At 43.0% G+C, this 21,273-nt stretch overlaps 1 protein-coding gene and 1 pseudogene across 10 annotated transcripts in view; one reads left to right on the plus strand and one right to left on the minus strand.

Moving 5' to 3' along the window:
* Window positions 1-21,273, minus strand: part of PHF20 (PHD finger protein 20) — a 167,523-nt gene that overhangs the window by 78,479 nt on the left and 67,771 nt on the right. For 5 of the 10 annotated variants that reach the window (XM_032295087.1, XM_032295091.1, XM_032295088.1 and 2 more), the window contains 3 exons: window positions 19,183-19,267; window positions 7,214-7,293; window positions 1,575-1,962 (listed from right to left, as the gene is read on the minus strand). In XM_032295087.1, the coding sequence (XP_032150978.1) occupies window positions 1,575-1,962; window positions 7,214-7,293; window positions 19,183-19,267 (553 nt within the window). Of the gene's footprint in view, window positions 1-1,574; window positions 1,963-7,213; window positions 7,294-8,691; window positions 8,775-19,182; window positions 19,268-21,273 lie in introns of those variants that run through there. The other 5 variants (XM_032295093.1, XM_032295094.1, XM_032295095.1 and 2 more) reach the window with 3 other exon arrangements.
* Window positions 15,162-15,565, plus strand: LOC116562753 (annotated as a pseudogene).

The raw sequence follows: 21,273 nt of genomic DNA on the forward strand, positions 1-21,273 counted from the left end.
TGGAGACGAATCAACCTATTATATAATTTCCTATCTTACAATGAATACTAATATATTTATGTGAAGAAAGCTAAATTTTTTTCCACAGAAATTAAGTTTGACAGTTGATTTGATAGGGAAGACTAGCTTTCCATTCTCTACATCGTTAGGGAATAATGAAAAGGCTTGCTTTGTAGTTCCACAGTTTTGATGAAAATATATGTCGCAGGCGCGCGCGCGCGCGCGCATTTGTGTGTGTGTGTGTGTGTGTGTGTGTGTTTGAGATGGGGTGTCACTACATTGCCTAGCCTGGTTTGGAACACTTGGGCTCAAGCAATCCTCCCACTTCATCCTCCAGAGTAGCTGGGACAACAAACATGCACCAATGCACTCAGCCTTCACGTTTTTGTTTCTTAAATATATCCACTGCAGCTATTTAAAATTGTGAGAAAAAGATAAATACTGCTTTAAAACGTGCTAGGGGCTGGGCACGGTGGCTCACGCCTATAATCCCAGCACTTTGGGAGGCCGAGGCAGGTGGATCACGAGGTCAAGAGATCAAGACCATCCTGGTCAACATGGTGAATCCCCGTCTCTACTAAAAATACAAAAAATTAGCTGGGCATGGTGGCACGTGCCTGTAATCCCAGCTGCTCAGGAGGCTGAGGCAGGAGAATTGCCTGAACCCAGGAGGCGGAGGTTGCAGTGAGCCGAGATCGCGCCATTGCACTCCAGCCTGGGTAACAAGAGCGAAACTCTGTCTCAAAAAAAAAAAAAAAAAAAAAGGGCTAGGGGATTCTCAGTTTGTCAGCTAAACACATAGAGAATGCACAATCAAGAATGTCTGAAGATCACTGCCAGATACTTAATCATAGGCAGGTTCAGTCTACAGACCTTGGGGGACTCCTCATGACACTGAATTGATCTGAAGAACGAGTGTTTGGCTTAGGAAGGAATCAGGGCTTATTTTATTCTTGGTTATTCTAGAATAATTCCAAATTTTAAGTTTTCTAGTAACTGTGCATTCTTCCCTAAATCTATACCCTCTAACCTTGTCTCTTAGCAATTAGCCACCTTGCTTATTTAGACTGTGAGAATTTCTAATCAATAATTACTCTCCAAGGAGCTCAATTACAAAATGTACCCAGGCATTTTAGCTCCAATGTTCCTTTGTCCCCGTCTCCTTCAGAAGCCCACACCTTTTTACTACTTCTTTTCTTTCACGTCTGTCTCACTAAAACTCTATTTCCTGATTCCAGGTTCCATTAAAATGACTTAAACGGAGATCATTCAAAAAAGCACAAGGAAAAGGCCTTGGTTTATCAGGTTTTCTCAAATAAGCTGAAGTATCTAGTCAACAGTTAGCCAGTGCTTCAGGGAGCTCAGTTATGAACACAATTCCCAACTTACATTCACCTGGAGACGTGCATCACTTAAATTCAGCTTCATGAACACAACTTGTTTCCAGATCATAAGACAATTCAAAGTCAGTCACAAAAACAAAGAATTGAAGTATACAAGTTACAAAGAACCACAAAGGGCCACAGAAGAATATTCTGGCATTGCCCATTGCAGAGCCCACTTGAAAAACTCACCAGCAGGAGCTATGGAAGGGGGTCTGCCTCGTTTTCTTTTGGGTTCCCTCAAGTTTTCTTGTGGACTCTTCACAATGTCATTTTCAGGTTTCTTATCCACTTTGGCTTCTCCAGAATACTCCCTGTCGTTTTCTGAAATGTTTTCCTTATCTTCCTTCTCGTTCTTGGGAAGGCTTTTTTCTGACACTTTCCCCTTTTCAGAACAGATCAACTTTCCTTCTTTATCAGGCTGCTTGGGTCGCTTTTCCGTCTTTAAGGGTTTATCTTCTTTGTCTTTCTTCACATTCACTGTGGCTTTTCTCTGTTCTTTAAACCTCTCTCGTTTATCAGGAGATGATGAAAGACTTTTGTGATCTGTTTCTTTAGGCCTAGCATTACCCACAATATTCTAAAATGAGCAAAATAGCGATGAAACACTTTGTGATTACTTGCAAATACAAAATCAGGAGTTTCTTACAAACTTAAGACAAACAAAGAAATTAAAAGAGGACATATGCCAGGTCACATACACAAAGCACCACTGAAAATATCCACCTGTCCTGGGTTGAGAACCAATCCTTAAACTTAAAACAAGGCCGGGCGCAGTGGCTCATATCTGTAATTCCAGCACTTTGGGAGGCCGAGGCAGGTGGATCACGAGGTCAAGAGAGCGAGACCATCCTGGTCAACATGGTGAAACCCCGTCTCTACTAAAAATACAAAAATTAGCTGGGCATCGTGGCGCACGCCTGTAGTCCCAGCTACTCGGGAGGCTGAGGTATGAGAATTGCTTGAACCCAGGAGGCGGAGGTTGCGGTGAAGCCGAAATCGCGCCATTGCACTCCAGCCTGGGTAACAAGAGTAAAACTCCATCTCAAAAAAAAAAAACTTAAAACAATTCAGTTCTTCCAGGGACAGAGCAATCTCCCTTATTATGATGAATAAGTCACTAGAAAATAAAATTCTGGTTCTTTTTGTTTTTTTCGTTTTTTGAGATGGAGTCTTGCTCTGTCACCAGGTTGGGGTGCAGTGGCACGATCTCAGCTCACTGCAACCTCCACCTCCCAGTTCAAGCAATTCCCCTGCCTCAGCCTTCCAAGTAGCTGAAACTACATGCGCGCCACTACTCCCTGCTAATTTTTTGTATGTTAGTAGAGACGGGGTTTCACCATGTTGGCCAAGATCGTCTTGATCTCCTGACCTCGTGATCCGCCCACCTCGGCCTCCCTAAGTGTTGGGATTACTACAGGCGTGAGGTACCGCACAAGGCCAACTCTGGGTTTTTGTTTGTTTTTGTTTCTGAGACAAGGTCTCTCTCTCAGTTGCTCAGGCTGGAGTGCAGTGGCATAATCATGGCGCATGCTGCCTTGACTGCCAGGCCCAAGCAATCCTCCCACCTCAGCCTTCCAGGTAGCTGGGACCACAGGCATGTTTCACCATGTCCAGCTAAGTTTTTTATTGTTATTTTTTGTAGAGATAGGGTCTCCCTATGTTGCCCAGGCTGGTCTCAAACTCCTGGGCTCAAGCAATCCACCTGCCTCAGCCTCCTAAAGTACTGGGATCATAGGCATTAGCCACCACGCCTGGCCTTAAAATTCAGGACAGGAATCTTTCTGGCAGAGGTGTTCTAAGAAAATGCCTTCATGCTCTGTCCTTACCTCCAGCATGACTATAGTGACCCAGAGCTTTTCAGAGGCGTGGTTCAGTTTGCCAGCATATCCTGATGTCTTGTGTAGAGAAAAACCCAAAATAATAACTGGAAGCTGAACAGGAAATCTATAAAGGTTCTGGGTTTTTCCAATCCAGAACCAGGGTCTCTGCTTCCTCTACTAGGTAAAGGCTGTGCTCAGTTCAACAGCCACCTACCGTGTTCCTGAGCTACTTGGGAGTTTTTGTGTATTGGTAGGAAATACTGTTTCTAAGTGACATTCTCCCTAAATTACATTCTTTAAAATTCACACTAAAAGTCACAGGTCCTCTAATATGACTGTTTCATAATAAGGTCAGGTCTGAAAACTGAAGATTCCAAAACTATAATTAAGTTTATTTGTGTACACATCTCTCTTCTAGGACCTCAAAAGAACAGAGACCACCATACTATGTTCATATGAGATCCCCAGCACCTAGCACACACCAGGCACATAGTTTCCGCTGGAAGCAGGAAGGAATACCTAAATACTCAATAAATAAAAGTTTAATTTGTTCTACTGGGAAAAATAACAAACAAGGAAATATTTTTTCAAGTCCCCAAAATTATCCTGAAAGCAGCCAGGTTTGAGAACAGGCATTCTTGTTAATGGCCAGCAGAAACAGAACGTGAAATCGCCCTTCTTACTGGGAGTTCAGGGAGGAGTTGGCAATTTGAGTCAAAACTAAAAAGCTTATACCTTTGAACTAGAATAAATTCCTAGAAATAAAATTAGCTAAGAGAATAATCAGACTTGTGTACCTGGATTTACAAATATCCTTAATGACCATTTGGGAATTAGTTACACAAAGTGCAGTTACATACATATTACAAAATACTACATAGCCATTAAAAATCATATTCTCAGAATATTAAGGAACTTGGGGAAATGTTAGTTAAAAGAAAAGAGCAGTACTATATGAATGTACCACAACTCCAGTTTTGAAAAGAAATAGATAAACACACACACACACACACACACAACACGTTTAATAAAAACACAGAAAGATATACACCAAATTGTTAAGCCAAGTTATACACCAAAGCATTAAGAACATTTATATCTGTTTGATGAAATTATAGTTTTTATTTCTTTATGCCTTGTACTTTTCAAATTTTCTATAGCAAACATGTATTACAACATCAAAAATATAAGTGTTACTAATACAGAGACTATCCAAACATTTAGGGCAGTGCAGTCCTACAGAACAAAAAAAATCTCAATCTATTCTAACAGTAAGTAGAAAAACCTTTAAAATTACCCATGAGAGATAACTCTAGCTAAACTGCTGTTCCCTCTTGGAAAAGAAACCAGGTCCAGGAGCCATGCACCTGTGTTTAAGGGCCTACCGGGCTAACGTTAGACACTCAGAGGCCACCGGGAAATGAGAAATGAAGCACGGCACCCAGAAATCCTCAGTGGGTAAGGCACCCACCTCCAAGCCAAAGCACTGTAAGTGCTATCCATCAATTTACTGAGTAAAGCAGAGTGAACAAATAAACATTTGTTATCTAGAGCCCTGGACTTCCACTTGGGAAGATCCTGGATATATTCTGCCAAATCTGGACAAGTTCATAATTCTGTCCTCTGTATTAACTCATTCCACAAACCTAACACAAAAATTGCAAAATTTAAGGCCAAAACAATGTTTTAGAGTCCTGTATGGCTCCTTACATGCCTGAGAGACAAGTGATCAAAGAAAAAGCATCATCAGGGCCCAAGCTTTATGTAATAATTTTGTTAATTTTCTGAAGGGGAAAACCAGCAAAAGGCAAAAACATTCTTGAGGTTACCTCTAAAGGTACCATGTATCAAAATCCTTTGAAGCAGCTAGGCATGGTGGCTCACACCTGTAATCTCAGCACTTTGGGAGGCTAAGGTGGGCAGATAACCTGTGGTCAGGAGTTCGAGACCAGCCTGGCCAATACGGTGAAACCCCCATCTCTACTGAAAATACAAAAATTAGCCGAGCATGGTGGCACATGCCTGTAGTCCCTGCTACTTAAGAGGCTAAAGGAGAATTGCTTGAACCTGGGAGGCGGAGGTTACAGTGAGCCTAGATCACACCACTGCACTCCCTCGTGGGCAACAGAGTAAGACTCCATCAAAAAAAAAAAAAAAAAAAAAAAATTCTTAGAAGCTTACAAATAGGCTGGGTGTGGTGGCTCATATCTGTAATCCTAGCACGTTAGGAGGCCTAGGTGGGCAGATCACTTGAGGTCAGGAGTACAAGACCAGCCTGGCCAATACGGTGAAACCCTGTCTACTAAAAATACAAAAATAAGCCAGGGTGGTGGCACACACCTGTAATCCCAGCTATTCAGGGGGCTGAGACTGGAGAATCACTTGAACTTGGGAGGGGGAGTTTACAGTGAGCAGGGATCAAGCCACTGTACTCCAGTCTGGGCAACAGAGAAAAAGACTCTGTCTCAAAAAAAGAAAAAAAAAATTACAAATATACATATAGAAGAACTCATTAAAAATCTCTGATAAGTAGAGTAGTTTGATCATCACAAAGAAACAACAGAGGGCCAGGTGCAGTGGCTCACACCTGTAACCCTAGCATTTTGGGAGGCTGAGGTGGGCAGACTGCCTGAGCTCAAGGGTTTGAGACCAGCCTGGACAACATGGTGAAACCCTGTCTCTACTAAAATACAAAAAATGAGCCAGGCGTGGTGGCACACACCTGTAGTCTCAGCTACCTAGGAGGCTAAGCAGGAGAATCACTCTAACCAGGGAGGCAGGGAAGTTGCAGTGGGCCAAGATTGCACCACTGCACTCTAGTCTGGGCAACAGAACAAGACTCTGTCTCAAAAAAAAACAAAAAACAAAAAAACAAAGACACAACAGGTTACATAGCATCACCAAATACTGTCACATCAACTGCCACCCAAGGAGCTGAGTAACCAGTTATGATGTCTCAGTGATAAAATCTTTTACTAAATTGCTAAATTAGCTGTCTCAACAGGTGAAATTAGTAATAATAAGGATTTTTAAAAACACCAATATCCAAATTTTGATCTCTATTTTCCCCTCAACTATTAAAACGTAATCACAGAAAAGACAAAAGGGGAAAAATCATGAAGTAAACAACACTTCTAGATGGCCTATCTAGTTTGCATAGATATCTATGCAAACCATATTTCCAGTATCAAAACTGAGGCCCCTTGCTCAGACAAGTAAATGCATGGTGACTAGAATAACAGGATACCAAATTCTCAAACCAGGCACATCTAACACAAGTGGCTGCTAAATCTGTGCCAAATGGTAGCTCTGTAAACCGCCAAGACACGGTCCTAAGCTAAAAGACAGACCTAGATATAAAGAAAACATACTGGAGATCTGTCTCCTTAAGAAATTCAGTTAAGTTCCCTGTGATGGCTAACAGCTGTGTGTGTGGGGGGGGGGGGGGGGGGGGGGCAGGGCACAAAGAGAAGAAAAGAATATCCAGACACTGTTGAGAAAAGATGAAGAAAACAGAATATAGGCAATGGTATCCAAGTATCTGGTACTTTTGAAAAAAATCTCTATTAAAAGGAAACAGTGGCCAGGCACGGTGGGGATCACCTGAGGTCAGGAGTTCGAGACCAGCCTGACCAATATGATCAAATCCCAATCTCTACTAAAAATACAAAAAAATTAGCCGGGCCTGGTGGTGCATGCCTATAATCCCAGCAACTCAGGAGGCTGAGACAGAAGAATTGCTTGAACCCAGGAGGCAGAAGATTGCACTCCAGCCTGGGCGACAGAGTGGGACTCTGTCTAAATAAATAAAGAAAGAAACAGGAAACAGCAAAGAGACAAATATTTACAACTTCTGAAAACTTGTGTATTATTTTCTCACCAGAAAATAATTGTGTCAGATGAAGAAAATAAACAGTTGCCATCATAAATGTAATGTCTTTATTTGAGGAAGCAAAAATCCAATGTTAACGTTATTCATAATACAAAGCACAAAACCACATTTCTCACCTGATCTTTGGAAAAAGCTTTGACATGAATATGTTTGACAGTCTGAACTACTCCATCATAAAATTTCACAGTGTAAGTACCTAAAATTCAAGAAGATATCATGATTTTAACTCAGTTTCATGAAAGTGGTAACTTTTCAAAGTATAAACACAAGGGATCTCCAACCACATAATAAGCTTTAAAACTGTTTAAGAATCATATTCAATCTTATGTCCAAGATAACAGTATGCTTGCCTTCATTTCTTAAGATTACACAGTTTTCAATCTACATAAATCAAAATCCATCGAAAACACTCCCATTTTTAGAGATGCTTCACTAAGGAAAAAAAATTGCACTGAATTTTTTGTCAAGAACAATTAAGAATGTGAGGAACGCCTCGGTGCAGTGGCTCACGCCCGTAATCCCCAAACTTTGGGAGGCTGAGGCGGGCGGATCATGAGGTCAGTAGATCAAGACCATCCTGGCTAACATGGTAAAACCCCGTCTCTACTGAAAATATTAAAAAAATTAGCCGGGCATGGTGACTTGTGCCTGTAGTCCCAGCTACTCAGGAGGCTGAGGCTGGGGAATCGCTTGAATCCGGGAGATGAAGGTTGCAGTGAGCTGAGATTGTGCCACTGCACTCTAGGTTGGCGAAAGATCAAGACTCCATCTCAAACAAACAAAAAGAATGTGAGGAACATGCTGACTTATTTATCCCTTGGTGAATTTTTTACTTTTATAATTTAATCTTTATGTTCTGGGTTTGAGGCCGTAGTAGCTCTTAAGCTTTAAAAGGAAGATCATGGCTCTCCGTCTTTTAGAGAGAGGGACTCCATCCAAAAAAAAAAAATCATTCCAATAAATGTATTGTGTTTCTAGAGATGTGCTCTATCTCCAAATCTCAAAATCCATTTGAATTATCTTCATGATACAATGTTTTAAAATAGAGACTTGGCCAAAACACAAAATGCTACATTGTTAGTTTTTTCCTGCTACATTGTTAATTTTTTCCCCATTAGGAAAAAAAGTATTCAATAAAGATCCCTCCCTGCTAAAAAACCTTAAGCTGTAAACTCAACTAATCTTCCCAAATAAGATGTCCAACTACAGAAGTTCTCATTAGTTGCACCCAAACAGCACTTTCAAATTTTGCATCTTAGAACCAATTCATGCCCCACCCATTTTTGCCCCAGGGATTTAAAATAATAATCACAGTTAATCTTGTCAAGATTCAGTAATGGTAAACAGGTTTTTCCCTTTTTAGGACCAATTCCCCCCACCCCTGCAAAAAAACCCTGAGGGCTGGGAGCAACAAAGTTAAGATCTGGTTCCCTCCTTCTTGCACATTCTCTCCCTAAACCCCTCCACCACCAGTGGCCTAGTCAATGGTTAATCACCAGTAACAAATGAAGTCCAAAAGTGCTCAAAGTTCAACACAATCAAAACCCAGTAACTTTCCAAGCCTTATTTCTCATTACCAGCATCCAACACTCACCAACTGAAAGTGAGAAGCTACCCACTGAAACTGCCAGTGACACTTCTATCTCCACATCTGTATTAAAGTGTTTTCCTTCAGGAAATGTGCCTCTCACTGATCTTTAAATCCCAGGCTCAAACACCCACAACAGTTCTGTAAAAGCTTCCTGGCTTTTCAGCTACTGATGATTACCCTCTGTTCTGAACTCCTTAGACTCATTTGGCATCGGGCTAAAGAGCTTCACACTTAAGCCTACCTTCATATAAGTACAGATCGCAACTCAAAAAGGCCACAGACCACATCTTATACCACTTTCTTCCACAAACAGTACCTGCCTTAGAGCAGACCAATGCTTCTCAAAGTGTGGTCCCAGACCAGCAGCATGAGCAACTCCTGAGAACTCACTAGAAATGCAAGTTGGCAGACCCACCTCAGATATACTGAATCAGCAAGTGAGAACAGGACACTGAAATGTGTGTGTTAACAACTCCTCCAGGTGATTCTAATGTTCACCAAATTCCAAGACCCACTGCCATAGACAATTAGTAATTACCTACTGACCTTTATTCCTGGCAATTACAAAATTATTTGTCACAGGTGTCATCAATACATAAAGAAACTAGCAAGACATAGACACACTTCGATGTTCTCACTTATTTGTAGGAGCTAAAAATTAAAACACATAAGAGGAGATACAGGAGGAGACAGAGAGTAGAAGGATGGTTACCAGAAGCTAGGAAGGGTAGTAGGCCAGAGTAGGACAAAGTGTTGACGGTTAAGGGGTACCAAAAAGTTAGAAATAATGAATAAGACCTAGTATTGCTAGCACAACAGAGTGATTATGTCAAAAATAATTGTACATTTTTAAATAACTTGGCCAGGCATGGTGGCTCACGCCTGTAATCCCAGCACTTTGGGAGGCCAAGGTAGGTGGATCACTTGGGGTCTGGAGTTGGAGACCAGCCTGGCCAACATGGTGAAACGCTGTCTCTACTGAAAATATGAAAAAAACATTAGCCAGTTGTGCTGGTGGACACATGTAATCACAGCTACTCAGGAGGCTGAGGCAGGAGAATTGCCTGAACCCAGGAGGTGGAGGTTGCAGTGAGCTGAAATCATGCCACTGCACTCCAGCCTGGGGGAGAGAGTGAAATTCTGCCTTAAAAATATATAAATAAAATAACTAAGAGCATAACTGGATTGTTCATAACAAAGGATAAATGCTTGGAGTGATATATACCCCCATTTACCCTGATATGATTATTATACATGACATACCTGTATCAAAATACCTCATGTAACTCATAAATATACACACTTACTTATGTACCCACAAAAAATTAAAAATATAGAAAAAGAAACTGGCTAGCAAACAAGATATAAGGATATATAGTTATGCCTGTTTGGGTTAAAACATCAGCAATTAGATGAACAGGCTGTGATAAGCTTACAGATAAGAGCATAAACAGTTATCTGTCTACACAGGCAGCTCAGCAGTGATTTATGAGTACTTATAACAAAGGACTGGTTCCTGTTTTTCCCTGCTTATATTATGTGGGTGTTGGCAAGCAAAGGAGTTATGATAAACAATGCTATGGAATTCTAAACAGACATTTCTCAAGCAATCATGGTGTAGCTCTGGCCAGTCTGGGGAAGAGGTCGGGGGATGGGAGTTGTAAGACTCCAGTTATCTTGAAATCTTAAATATTAGGTGTGCCAACAAGTCACCTAAGCCTACAAGCCACCCAAGATTATATTTCCAACTATTTTATCAACAAAGTTCAGTATCAGTTACATCAAAATGAAAACTATCATTTTTACTGTCATTTCCAACATCAAAGAGGCAATATTAAGTAATGTTACCTAACAGTCCAACATTTTCAGCTACTTGGGGGTTAATTTGGAAGCTTACTCCTAATGGCAGATTCCAGAAGGACTTACATAAAAGGAACCTGAGTTCCACAATTAAGTCTGAGACAGCTATCACTGGAATCCAAGCCTGTCTACTGACCTGAGACCAATTTTTTCCCACCACCCCACACTGCCTACTGCTTAAGCTCCTCAGCCTAATTCCAAACCACAGACTCAGAGCAGCACCGGCCACTCTGAAATGGCCCAAACTATGGCCAAAGGTGCTAAGGGAAGACCATCTTTAGATATATCTCAGTCTTGATCCTTTTAACTTCCAAGGGACTGCAAAGGATCATCTTGAAACTTTCTCCTTTAATCACGCTAAACACAGCCTAACTTGGGCTTCAATAAATCAGAGAGAATAATGGACAAGAGAAGCCCAAATTTTACTTTAATGGTTTCATGTATATTACTAAAAGATTGTCTTCCCATGGAATCCTCCCATAGGTGGCTAATAATAGAGTTCTCCTGTGGCCACAAACACTACCTAACAAACATGTAAATAAAAGAACTCAAACTAAATGTATCCTCCTGTATCTCCTCTTATGTGACATAAGGGCTACCTGCCTCAGACTCTCTTAAGTAGCTTTCATCCTTAAAGATGAAACAGTGCTTCCTGGTCTTGCCCCTCTGAGGGTTAAGGACTCAGCATCTCTGACAATCTCATAGCAGCCAGTAATAGAAGAGTTCTAAGAACAAAAATTGAGATGTAAAACGAGTTCATATTTTCTAGGACCAACGACATAGGGATAATACATTGGTGATTTTGGATTGGACGGATTTCTATTTCTCATGAAATCTACCACAACTAATACTCCAGGACCTCTTTTTTTAAGAAACAAGATCTTTATCACCCAGCCTGGAGTGCAGTGGTACAATCCTAGCCCACTGCAGCCTCAAACTCCTGGGCTCAAGCAATCCTACTGCCCCTGCCTCACAAGTGGCTGGGATTACAGGCATGCACCAACACACATCCAACCAATTTTTTTTTTTTTTTTTTTTGAGACGGAGTTTCGCTCTTGTTACCCAGGCTGGAGTGCAATGGCGCGATCTCGGCTCACCGCAACCTCCGCCTCCTGAGTTCAGGCAATTCTCCTGCCTCAGCCTCCTGAGTAGCTGGGATTACAGGCATACGCCACCATGCCCAGCTAATTTTTTTGTATTTTTAGTAGAGACGGGGTTTCACCATGTTGACCAGGATGGTCTCGATCTCTTGACCTTGTGATCCACCCGCCTCGGCCTCCCAAAGTGCTGGGATTACAGACTTGAGCCACCGCGCCCGGCCTTTTTTTAATTTTTTTGTAGAGATATCGGGGCAAGGGGGTCTATGCTACCCAGGCTGGTCTCGAACTCCTGGCCTCAAACAATCCTGCCTCCTCGGCTTCCTAAAGCACTGGAATTACAGATGTGAGCCATCGTGCCCAGCGTTCAGGGCTTCTTTTCTAACTCATTCACTCTTCAGAAGTCAGATTATTCCAGAATGCCACAGACGGAAAATGGAGGGTTTTCTTTGTTTTGTTTTTGAGACGGAGTTTCACTCTTGTTACCCAGGCTGGAGTGCAATGGCCCGATCTCGGCTCACCGCAACCTCCGCCTCCCGGGTTCAGGCAATTCTCCTGCCTCAACCTCCTGAGTAGCTGGGATTACGGGCATGCGCCACCATGCCCAGCTAATGTTTTGTATTTTTAGTAGAGACGGGGTTTCACCATGTTGACCAGGATGGTCTCGATCTCTTGACCTCGTGATCCACCCGCCTTGGCCTCCCAAAGTGCTGGGATTACAGGCTTGAGCCACCACACCTGGCATAAAAACGGAGGGTTTTAAAACATCTTTTCTCAGACTGAAAGTAGTGAGTTATCTCAATTGATTGTTCACAGTCATTACAGATCGAACTTCTTGTTATACTCTTTCCCTCCTTCTCACGACTGCTTTTGACTACTTGTTTTTGTTTTTTGTTTTTTTTGGTTTTTTTTGAGACAGAGTTTCACCCTTGTTGCTCAGGCTGGAGTGCAATGGCGCGATCTCGGCTCACCACAACCTCCACCTCCCAAGTTCAAGCAATTCTCCTGCCTCAGCCTCCTGAGTAGCTGGGAGTACAGGCATGCCCCACTATGCCTGGCTAATTTTGTATATTTAGTAGAGATAGGGTTTCTTCATGTTGGTCAGGCTGGTCTCGAACTCCTGACCTCAGGTGATGAGCCCACCTCAGCCTCCTCCCAAAGTGCTGGGATTATAGGTGTGAGACATTTTTAAAAAGCTAGGCTTTTTTTTTTTTAAAAAAAAAAAAAAGCCAGGTTGCGCATGGTGGCTCACACCTGTAATCCCAGCACTTTGGGAAGGCAAGGTGCATGGATCACAAGGTCAGGAGTTCAAGATCAGCCTGACCAACATGGTGAAACCATGTCTCTACAAAAATACAAAAATTAGCTGAGCATGATGGCGGTACTTGTAATTCCAGTTACTTGGAAGGCTGAGGCAGGAGAATTGCTTGAACCCAGGAGATGGAGGTTGCAGTGAGCTGAGACCATACCACTGCACTCCAGCCTGGGTGACAGTACAAGACTCCATCTCAAAAAAAAAAAAAAAAAAAAAGTTTTTTTGAAGTCCTTAGGCTTCCACAGATTGAGGGGTGGAGACGTGCACATGTCTGCGGCCAACACCTTTCCCTCCCCCTAAGTATTTTCTTCTTAGCAATTTTACATATTGGGTTTAGGTTCTGTGGCCAATACAACGCTCATCTATTCCCATTCCCTTTTTGACTTCTAACTGTTCAAAAGAGTCCAGAGCAAAGGCAGTGAATTGCTCATAATCACTGAGCAGGAACTGGGACCAGAACCTGTCTCTCATTCATGGTTCTCAAGACAACACCAAGTTCCAGAAAGTACAGACCACTACATTCACTCTCACATTCCATCAGTGAACACCTGGACCTAATTGACAACACCTGCCCTCTTAGGAAAACCCTGCTCCAAAGAGACAGCCTGGTACTGTGGGAACAACAGTTCAGGGACTCTAGAGAACCACAGACCTCCATGCAGATCTCAGCAATACCATCCAAGCGCTTTACAACCTCAAGCAGTTTCCCCTGTGAGCTTAGTTCCTCATCTGCAAAATAAGAATGGGGTTAATGGCAATAAACTTTCCATGTCTGTGTAAAGACTAAATGTGATAAGAAATGGAAATAACCTAGCACAGGGCCTGTCACAGAGCAAGGGATCAATACCACCAAGTCACCCTAAAAGGGAAGCACAGCACACTGACATTTTTTTTTTTTTTGGAGACAGAGTTTCGCTCTGTTGCCCAGGCTAGAGTGCAGTGTGGCACAATCTTGGCTCACTGTAACCTCTGCCTCCTGAGTTCAGGTGATTCTCCTGCTTCAGCCTCCCAAATAGCTAGGACTACAGGCCAGCTACACCATGCCAAGCTAATTTTTGTACTTTTAGTAGAAACTGGGAGCCAGGCATGGAGGCTCACGCCTGTAATCCCAACAATTTGGGAGGCTGAGGCAGGCAGATCACCAAGTCAGGAGTTCAACACCAGCCTGGCCAACATGGTGAAACCCCGACTCTACTAAAAATACAAACATTATTAGCCGGGTGTGGTGGCACACACCTGTAGTCTGTAGTCCTAGCTACTCGGGAGGCTAGGTTGAGGCAGGAGAATCCCGTGTATCTGAGAGGCGGAGGTTGCAGTGAGCTGAGATCGTGTCATTGCACTCCAGCCTAGGCAAAAGAGCAAGACTTCATTTCTAAAAAAAGACAAGAAAAGAAAGAAAGAAAAGAAACTGGTTCTGGTTTCACCATAGTGGAACTCCCGACCTCAGGTGATCTGCCACCTCGGCCCCCCAAAGTGCTGGGATTACAGGCATGAGCCATCGCACCTGGCCAGACATTGACATCTTTAAAAGATATCTGGGCCAAAAAAAAGAAAAAAAAAGTGGGGGGGAAGCACAATCCCTCTTCCCCCTATAGAAGGAAACAGTCAAGCTAAAGCTAATACCTGCATGTGTAGGCCTCAGTCTTCCTTATTTCTTTCTACAAAGCTGTCACATAGTATCAATCTCCCCACATTTCAAATGTAGAATCAGTTACAGCATGAAGAAAACAAAAAATAAGAACTGCTTCAGCCAGAGACTCTAGAAACAAGACCATTTTCATAGCATCTCCCGTTGCAAATGCAGACAGACTTCAGTCACCGGCCCAGAGACTGAACTGGCGGGGTAGGTAAGCAATATGACTCAAAAATATGCATAGTTTTTAGGAAGAAGGAGCTGATTTACCTGCTTATTCAAGTTAAAGAACCACAGATCAACAGAAAGAAACAATTCCCGATTTTGTCATAAATGCTAACCTACAAAGTAGTTTCCTCAAAGAAAATACCTTACAGAGCAGAGTGGTCCACTAATGGGGGGAGAAAGCCCCATTAGTGGACAGACAACTGGATCTGCTATCCCTGGTATTAAAACAAAGGGAGATTCAGAAGGCTGAGCCAGGTGAATCACTTGAGGTCAGGAGTCCGAGACCAGCCTGGCCAATGTGGTGAAACTTAATCTCTACTAAAAATACAAAAATTAAAGCAGCAGCTGCATTGCCACAGTTCTATCTTCACCTTCACGATGTTTCACTTGGTCAAAAACGCACTAAGTCATCTCCAAGTTCGAAGCATTCAGCAAACAATGGCAAGGCAGAGCCACCAGAAACGTATGCCTGATTTTTATGACAAATATGATAATGCTGTATTAGCTAGTGAAGCCACTTTCTGTATTGCTATATGGACATATATAGCAACACAAATCAGAATAGAATGGAACCTGTCCTCTGTTGGTAGAGTCACCCCAAAGGAATGAAGAGATCAGTAATCATCTCAGCTGGTGTAATAATGAATTAAAACAGCTAATAATTGATGCCAAGTTAAAGTACTATATACCCATTAAGATATAGCATTAATGAAGAAATAAAATACATTTGAAACTTAAAAAACAAAAAAATACAAAAATTAGCCAGGTGTGGTGACATGTGCCTTTAGTCCCAGCTGCTCAGGAGGCTGAGGCAGAAGAATCACTTGAACTTGGGAGGCAGAGGTTGCAGTGAGCAGAGATCGCACCACTGCACTCCAGCCTGGGCAACAGAGCAAGACTCTGCTTCAAAAAAAAGGTGGGGGGAGGGGAAAGCTAAGCAGCCCCAACAAAGAGGTGAAGTCAGCTAACCAGAGACGGCTTTCAAACAAAGATTCCCTGAAAGTAGAAACCCATCTTTTACTGTCTTTTACAACAACATGGACTGAGGGTTTAACATAACTACTAACTGCTGCTGCATTCACACTAAATAATGCTTAATCTCCACTGCTGAAGAACCATTGCAGGTGAGAAGAGCTAAATAATATGGCATTACCTGCCCTATTTTCCAAGTGCCAACAGACTCCTTTAAGAAACTAAAGTTATTTAGTTCTGATTCAATCATGCCAGACTCCTCAGTGTCAGCAGCTGCCACTTCCACACTCTGGCTAGAATCCCCACCCACCAGCCTGCTCTGCACTTAGCCTCAGCAAAATATCCAAGAATATTAAGAGTGGCAAGAAAATCAGACCAAGCCTTCTAAAGATGAATCTACAAGGTGTGACTTCACTGTATCCCCTGCCTCCTCCTGGCAGCACCAACAAGACATGAGTGACATTTACAGGAAATAAAGGAGGTGCCTTGCCAGCAGAACTGCTCCTCACAGTGCCGTTAAGCTGGTGGCCACTGCTACAGATAAACCTAAGGTACAGCAGAAAATACCAGGGAAAGAGTGAAAAGAGAGACTAGCATTGTCCCTACCACACCCACAAGTACTCCACTGAATCGTGATAAAGCAGAAACTGACCATCAGCTCTAATTCAAGCCTAATCTTTTCTTTTTTCTTGAGATGGAGTCCTGCTCTGTCACCCAGGCTGGAGTGCAGTGGCGTAATCTTGGCTCACAGCAACCTCTGCCTCCCAGGTTCAAGCTATTCTCCTGCCTCTGCCTCCTGAGTAGCTGGGATTACAGGCACATGCCACCATGCTCAGCTAATTTTTTTATTTCTAGTAGAGACAGAGTTTCACCATGTTGGTCAGGCTGGTCTTGAACTCCTGACCTCATTATCCTCCCACCTCAGCTCCCAAAGTGCTAGGATTACAGACATGAGCCACCACGCCCGGCCACCTAATCATTTTCGAAACAATTATTTCAAAGAGTTTCAGACTCATCCCACACACAAACACAAAACCTTATAGAGACAGGTGCCTACCACGATTAACCTGCACCATCCTGCCTCCTCCTGGTACCTCTATTTCAGCACCTACTTCATTTGACCTTGAAGTAGGTCTTTTGTTTTAATCCACGACGCCAGGCTCTGAGCTCTGCAAGTATTCGATCTAAAGAGTAGATTACTAAGCCTTCATTGCCTTCACCAATACACTTTCCCACTCCTCTAAGAGGCAATAATTATCTTCATCTCCAAATCAGGCAAAGATCTGAGCGCCTATAAAGGCTAGCTTTACCTTCACAATCTAGGTGGCCAGTAGTAACACCCAGCCTGTCCCCCTAACTTTCCATTTCAGGATTGCCCCTCTCCCATACCCTCTCCTCCCTCTTCCAGTTAGTCCCAAAAACCAATCAGTGTGCAACACAATACAGGCCTTCGGACCCGAGAACCTCAGGAAAACAGGTTTTGGCAGAAATTTCCATTCATTTTCATGTCCTTCAATTAACTAAATTTCACTGGACAGAATATGGAGCTTCAGAACCAATATATCAGTGTAGCAAATGACTGTTTTAGAAACTACCATAGCCTCAAGACTCTACCTCCTATAATTTTAGCTTATAGAGGAAGCACAATTGAAAAGACCTTTTTTTTTTTTTTAAAGAGACAGGGTCTCATTCTACTGCCCATGCTGGAGCACAATGGCACTATCACAGCTTGCTGCAGCCCTCAAATTCCTAAACTCAAGGGATCTTCCCACCTCAGCCATGCGAGTAGCTAGGACAACAGGCACATGCCACCACATTCCTCTAATTATTTTTTCATAGTGAGATGAGGTCTCACTACGTTGCCCAGGCTGGTCTCAAATTCCTGGCCTCAAGTGATCCTCCTGCCTCAGGCTCCCAAATTGCTGGAATTACAGGCAGGAGCCATTGTGTCTGGCCTGAAAATACTTTTCTAAAAAGTTCCAGCCAGGCACGGTGGCTCACACCTATAATCCCAACACTTTGGGAGGCCAAGGTGGGCAGATCACATGAGACCAGCCCGGCCAACATAATGAAAACCCATCTCTACTAAAAATACAAAATTTAGCTAGGTGTGGTGCACATCTGTACTCCCAGCTACTTGGGAGAGGCAGGAGAATTGCTTAGGAGATGGAGGTTGCAGTGAGCCTAGCTGGGGCCACTGCACTCCAGCCTGGGCCACAGAGCAAGCCTCTGTCTCAAAAAAGGAACAAGAAGGCAGGGTGTGGTGGCTCATGTCTGTAATCCCAGCACTTTGGGAGGCTGAGGTGGGCAGATTACCTGAGGCCAGGAGTTTGAGAGCTGCCTGACCAACATGGAGAAACCCCATCTCTACCAAAAATACAAAAAAATTAGCTGGGCATGGTGGTGCATGCCTGTAATCTCAGCTATTCAGGAGGCTGAGATAGGAGAATCACTTGAACCCAGGAGGCGAAGGTTGCAGTGAGCCAAGATCTCACATTGCACTCCAGCCTAGGCAACAAGAGCAAAACTCCATCTCAAAAAAAAAAAAAGGAAAAGAAAAAAAATCATTCTCAGACAAAACTTGGCCAGCCTATGGTCCAGCAGTTAACAGAGTATTAAATAAATACCTGAATAACTTCATCAAATGAAAAGTCAGTCTGGCCTAACAGTCAACCTTACAGTGATATCAAGAGGCCTGACTTCCCTAAACATTCACTTCAGAGATCATGGAGACCGCACACACCCTGGTAGAATGTGCTTACAATGGTATCACTGGGACCCAGACTCTGTTCTCCAGGTGCCAGGATTCTGACTATACATATTATCCTCATAACTCTTTGCCTGCCTTGTAGGCAAAATGAGCCTCTATTGGTCAAGTTGCTAACCTGTCTCTTCACATGTTCAACTCTGACAAATGCAACCCAATTCAGTGCTCTAAATCCCAGTTTCCACTAGCAACTCCAATGTCGCAACTCCAAGACCACCTTCAATCACCTTGCATCCACAAAGCACATTTTTAAAGGTTTGTTGGTGTTCATTTAATTTCTAGGCTATTCACAAATATTCAGGCTATCTCATCAATTATATTAGGAACTCTTAGATAGCAAGTATCTGCGTACTTCCCAGGCAGAGTGACAGATGAACTGTGACTGTTTTAGAAAACAATGACGGAAATTCAGGGGGTGAAAAAATCAAACCACCTTTTTAATCCAGTTTTCTTTGCACTTACAATTTCTTCCCAACTCCTGACACAGCGATTAAACTTGAAGCGAGAGGATACCTAGGCAGTAAATAAATGCTGAAAAGATACTATCAAGCTCTAATATTACAAATTTTTCCTTCCCCCCACTAAGTCATAAGTAAAAACAACTACAACTCAAATGCCTTACCATCCTTGTTAACAGCAGTGACTTTGGCCGGGTAAAAACGACAATCAGACCAGCAAGCAAGGACCTGCTCATTTATTTGAAATTCCTAAAAAACATAAAAAAAAAAAAAAAAAGATCCTGTTACCAACCTAGTTTCATAAAACACACTGTACCAGATCTCATAAAAAAGGCTGGGATTGATAAGACAGTGAGAAGGGAAAGTAGCTATTGGGATGGAGGAAGATGTTTCTCTTGTTTCAACACTAGGAGTTGCTATAGTTTCAGTGTCATTTGTCCTCGCCAAAAGTTGACGTGTTCAGTGCAGCAGTGTTGGAGATGGGGCCTATGAGAGCTGTTTGGGTCATGGTAGCAGATCCTTCATGAATAGATTAATGTTGTCTTACATGAGTGACTCTTCGCTCTCATGGAAATGGATTCATTCTCAAGAAAGCAAGTTGTTACAAAGCAAAGCTCCTCCTCCTGTTTGGTTCCTTTCTTCACATTTGTCTCCCTCTTTGACCTTCCATCATGTATGACACAGCATGAAAGCCGATGCCAGAAGCCAGTACCATGCCCTTGAAGTTCCCAGCCTGCAGAATTATGAGCTAAACAAACTCTTTTCTTTATAAATTACCCAGTCTCAGATATTTTATTATGGCAACATAAAAAAGACTAAGGAGTCAAAACAAAAGGGCTGGGACACAAGACCTCAACAAGCCCAAGAGGTCTGGGCAGGCACAGCACAGCACTGATGATAATTCCACTCTAACCAACATACACTCTGAAAATGAGTCTAAGAGGCCAGGACTACTAGAATACACATCCAGTATAAGAATTAGAAGATATGAGGCAGGGAAGCGGCATTTAATGCCACTTAATGCCACCTACACTTCTTTCTTTTTCTTTTTCTTTTTTGAGACGGGAGTCTCACTCTGTCACCCAGGCTGAAGTGCAATAACGTGGTCTCAGCTCACTGCAACCTCTGCCTCCGGGGTTCAAGCAATTTTCCTGCCTCGGCCTCCTGAGTAGCTGGGATTACAGGCACCTGCCACGACGCCCAGCTAATTTTTGTAATTTTAGTAGAGACAGGGTTTCACCATGTTAGTCAGGCTGGTCTCGAACTCCTGACCTCGTGATCTCCCCACCTTGGCCTCCCAAAGTGCTGGGATCACAGGTGTGAGCCATGACGCCTGCCCCACCTACACTTCTAAAGGGTCTTTTGCCAGGGAAAGCAACCACTCACCTTTAATATTTTATACTATTTTCCCAGCAGTTTGCACTGATAAATTTTATACAATGGGCCAGGTGCAGTGGCTCACACCTGTAATCTCAGCACTTTGGGAGGCAGAGGCGGGTGGATTAGCTGAGGTCAGGAGTTCAAGACCAGCCTGGCCAACAGGATGAAACCCTGTCCCTATTAAAAATACAAAAATTAGCTGGGCATGGTAGCAGGTATCTGTAATCCCAGCTTCTCAGGAGGCTGAGGCAGGAGAATCACTTGAACCTGGGAGTGGAGGTTGCAGTGTGCCAAGATCGCGCCATTGCACTCTAGACTGGGTGACACAGTAAGATCCCATCTCAAAACAACAACAACAATAACAACAAAAATTTGTAGAACAAACACTGAAAAGTCATATGGAACAATACTAAATAATCCTTAACTGGGAAAAGAAAAAGGCCAGCAACAGTTCAAGTTCCCTAATCAGGGTTAAAATAAAAAATAGGCAGGGTACAGTGGCTCACGCCTATAATTCCAGCACTCTGGAAGGCCAAGGAAGGTGGATCGCCTGAGGTCAGGAGTTTAAGACAAGCCTGGCCAACATGGTGAAATCCGGTCTCTACCAAAAGTACAAAAATTAGCCAGGCGTGGTTCTATGCGCCTGTAGTCCTAGCTACTCAGAAGGCTGAGGCTTGAGAATCCCTTGAACCTGGAAAACAGAGGATGCAGTGAGCCAAAATCACACCACTGCACTCCAGCCTGGACGACAGAGTGAGACTGCCTCAAAAAAAAAGAAAGAAGAAAGGAAGAAAGGAAGAAAAGAAAAGAAAAAAAGGAAGGAAGGAAGGAAGGAAGGAAGGAAGGAAGGAAGGAAGGAAGGAAGGAAGGAAGGA

Source organism: Sapajus apella, unplaced genomic scaffold, assembly GCF_009761245.1.
Source record: "Sapajus apella isolate SASKATOON/1434 unplaced genomic scaffold, GSC_monkey_1.0 scaffold33, whole genome shotgun sequence".
Taxonomy (NCBI): domain Eukaryota; kingdom Metazoa; phylum Chordata; class Mammalia; order Primates; family Cebidae; genus Sapajus; species Sapajus apella.